At 38.7% G+C, this 3,546-nt stretch overlaps 1 protein-coding gene across 1 annotated transcript; it reads right to left on the reverse strand.

Annotated features, from left to right (window-relative positions):
* Positions 1-292: 292 nt before the first annotated feature.
* LOC104983130 (olfactory receptor 14J1-like) lies at positions 293-1,368 on the reverse strand (the record flags this gene model as incomplete). Its single annotated transcript, XM_010832604.1, is given in 2 exon segments — positions 293-382; positions 384-1,368. Coding segments are annotated over 2 exon segments (1,023 nt in total), but the record flags the coding sequence as incomplete, so codon positions are not given.
* Between the last annotated feature and the right edge of the window lie 2,178 nt (positions 1,369-3,546).

Genomic DNA, 3,546 nt, shown 5'->3' on the forward strand with positions numbered 1-3,546 from the left:
GTGTTTGTGTCTGCGTGTCTATACGTATTGGGAGGAAAAGGAAAGTAGTGGACCTACACTAAAATATTATATATAATTGTTTATTTTCTCTTAATTTGAAAGAATAACAAAAAGTCTTATTTCAGTGTCTAAAAAAGTGAAGATGTCAAATGAAGCATTTTCATTATGATTGTGGTTATAGCATTTGATTTATCAACGGGGAAAAAAGTGTTGTTTTTCCTCAACATTACTATATACATGTTACATGAATGCTCAGTTGCTCAGTCATGTCTGACTCTTTGGCAGTCTTTACCATTTGTATATAATGGATTCCAGTTATTAAATATGCTCCTGTGTGTAATATTGGACAGCCATCAACCACAGGACAAAAATGTTTTTTTCCTGGTGAATTCACCACGCAACAGTAACTTTCTTAAAGCTCCCTTCATGTCTTCATTCCTCAAGCTGTAGATCATAGGGTTCAGTGTTGGGGGCACTACTGTATAAAAGATAGATATGATAATGTCAGAAGCGGTTGGAGAATCTGAAGTTGGTTTTAGGAACTCAAAAATGCCTGTGGAAAGAAAAAATGACACAACAAAGAGGTGGGGCAGGCAGGTAGAGAAGGCCTTGGAGCGGCCTTTGGCAGAGGGTATTCTTAGAACTGTGGAAAAGATGTGCGCATAGGAAAGAACAATGGAGACGAAGCAGATGAACGCCAGCATCGTCGTGAAAGCAGCCACTCCAATCACGCCTAGGTAATCACTGGAGCAGGAGAGCTTCAGCAACTGGGGGATATCACAGAAGAACTGGTGGATTATTTTGGCCTTACAGAATGTGATGGAGAAGGTGGCAGCTGTATGCAAGATTCCAGAGATGCCACCACTCAGCCATACAGCTATCATAGCCCGCTTACAGGCTCTGGGATCCATAATGTCTTCGTAGTGCAGCGGGAGGCAAATGGCGGCATAGCGATCATAAGACATCACTGTGAGAATGGCCACCTCAACCCAGGCCAAAGCTGTGAAGAAGAAAACCTGAAGCATGCACTGACCGTGGGCAATATAGCCATTGCCTGTCAGTGAATTGTCAATGGACTGGGGGACCGTGACAGAAATGAAGGAGAGGTCCAGGAGCGAAAGGTGTTTCAAAAAGTAATACATCGGGGTTTGGAGATGTTGGTCCAGAGTTGTGATGGCGATAATCAGGAGGTTTTCTGCTAAGGTTAATAAGTATATTAACAAGAAAAGCAATGCATGTAAGATCTGCAGCTCACGGTTGTTGGAAAACAGCATGAGGAGGAATCCGCTCATTGTGGTTACATTTGCCATAACCATTTTGAAGGTACAAATTGTATTGGCAGCTGGAAGATAAAAAGGATGGAGGAAATGCAGTAGAGAGATGTTAAAATATTCATTTATTCATCAATGCTTCTTTCAACAATTAATTTTTGAGTACCTGTCATTCATCAGCTGTGCCCTAGATGATGGGGACTCAAAGGTCTTCACAAGATATACAAGATGTATATGTATATCTTGTGTTCAGGGAGCTTACAGAAAACAAAAGTAAACCTGAGTGCAGATGTGATCAGAGTCACTGGTCCTATCACAGAAAAATGGTTGCATTTCCGCCACTAAAAACACTATTCCATTTCCACAAAGTGAAACTTGTTGTTTTGCTTTAAGTCAAGAATAGAAATTAAGTGATCAGTTCTTAATTAGGGGTTTCACAAAATTGGATAGATTATATTGCTCTATTTTAGTATTCTGAAGGGCCCTTTAGAGGAATTGTGGTTGGATGGGATGATATCTAAGGTTCTTCCCTGGCAAACCATTCTAATAAAGAGAAAGTTCCTATAATTGTGAGGCCAACAACCAAATTATGCAGTGTTACTGCCTTTCCAGCTAACATTTTATTTAATAATCACATCTTGAAATCAAGAACAAAAAAACTTTTACAAAGGAATTACTTACATTTCACTATCAGATTTAGTGTTAATCTGTCTAGGGCTTCTTCTGGTACCTAACAGTTTTCTCTTTGAAATTTCATTTCATTTCATTTCTCTTCACATTGTCTTCAGCTAAATTTATTAAGTATGTATTGACTATTTACTACATGCAAAGTGAAAGTAAAGTCACTCATTCATGTCCGACTCTTGGCGACCCCATGGACCATAGCCTACCGGGCTCCTCAGTCCACAGAATTTTCCAGGCAAGAGTACTGGAGTGGGTTGCCATTTTCTTCTCCAGGGGATCTTCCCAACCCAGGAATCGAACCTGGGTCTCCTGCACTGCAGGCAGACGCTTTACCGTCTGAGTCACCAGAGAAGCCCACTACATGCAAAAGGTATTTGCAAAGAAGAGGAAGAAAGAGTGATTGCTCTGAGGTGGCTTTTAATGTGGAAGGAAAACTTTCAAAAACCCAATATACAACTTCAGAAAGACACTCTAAAAAGGTATAAAGTGATCTACAATTCACAAAAGAAATAAATCAAGTTTTAGGCCATTGTATAGTGTTTTGGGCTTTGCAGGGTGGAGATAAACAAAAGTTCTTCATTCATTAAAATACACCTCAGTATATGAGAACTGACCAGTCACTTAGTCATGAGCCTCTCATATTCCTTAATTTTTTTCTCTGCCTGTGAGTTCTAGGCAGCAGCTGGGGGAAAAAAAATAAAATGAAAAACTGCTGACTGAAGCAATTTCTTTGAGTTTTATTCTGAACCATGTGCAAGATTGAGGGCAGGAGGAAAAAGAGGTGTCAGAGGAGACATAAGGGAGACAGAATAAATCTGAACTATGAGCAGGAAAGTTTGACATTAGAGAAGAGAAAAAGAAAGTAAATGAGAGAGGCTACTGAACTAACAAAAGCCTCTCAGACTGATGAGAAATGGGGGTGGGGTGCTGATCTAAGTAAGATTCTCTTAGATATGACTAGCGACTGAACGACAGATATGAAATCTCACCAGAAATTTCTGTGTGTGTGTGTGTGTGTCATTAATTCAGGTTTTGGAAATCAACCTCTTCTATGAAGAATGAACTCAACATCTGCCCCGCCCCTTCTACCAGCAGGGGTCAATAGTATTAGATTTACAATTTTATATTACATTAAATTTAAATTTTTAAACTTTTGCTTTGGCTGCCAAATTAAAAGTCTTTCTCTTTCTCTATGGGTGTGAATTGCAAAGTTACTATAGAATATCACCCTCTTACTCCATTTTTATTAAAGTCTCTCACAGCTAATAGAAAACAGAAAGAATTAAAGAGTAAAGGCTACGCTTTCAACAGTTTCTCCCTTTCTGCCTTGGAGAGGCAGTTGCTGCCTGTTTTTTTGTTTCTCTTTTCCTTGAACTGATAAAATAATAAATGACATCATTATCCATACTTAATTTTGATATTGGTACATTAAGTATTTTAGTCTGACAAATTTCCACCAGTGATTATCAACTGTCTGAAAAATTTTGAGCATTCATTTTCATGAGACAGACACCATGCTAGAGTTTGTCATAAAATATGCCTCAAGTTTTATTTTTTTATCTTCTATGGCCTAAGCGTTTTAATCTCTATT

Source organism: Bison bison, unplaced genomic scaffold (assembly GCF_000754665.1).
Source record: "Bison bison bison isolate TAMUID 2011002044 unplaced genomic scaffold, Bison_UMD1.0 scf7180017861552, whole genome shotgun sequence".
Classification (NCBI taxonomy): domain Eukaryota; kingdom Metazoa; phylum Chordata; class Mammalia; order Artiodactyla; family Bovidae; genus Bison; species Bison bison.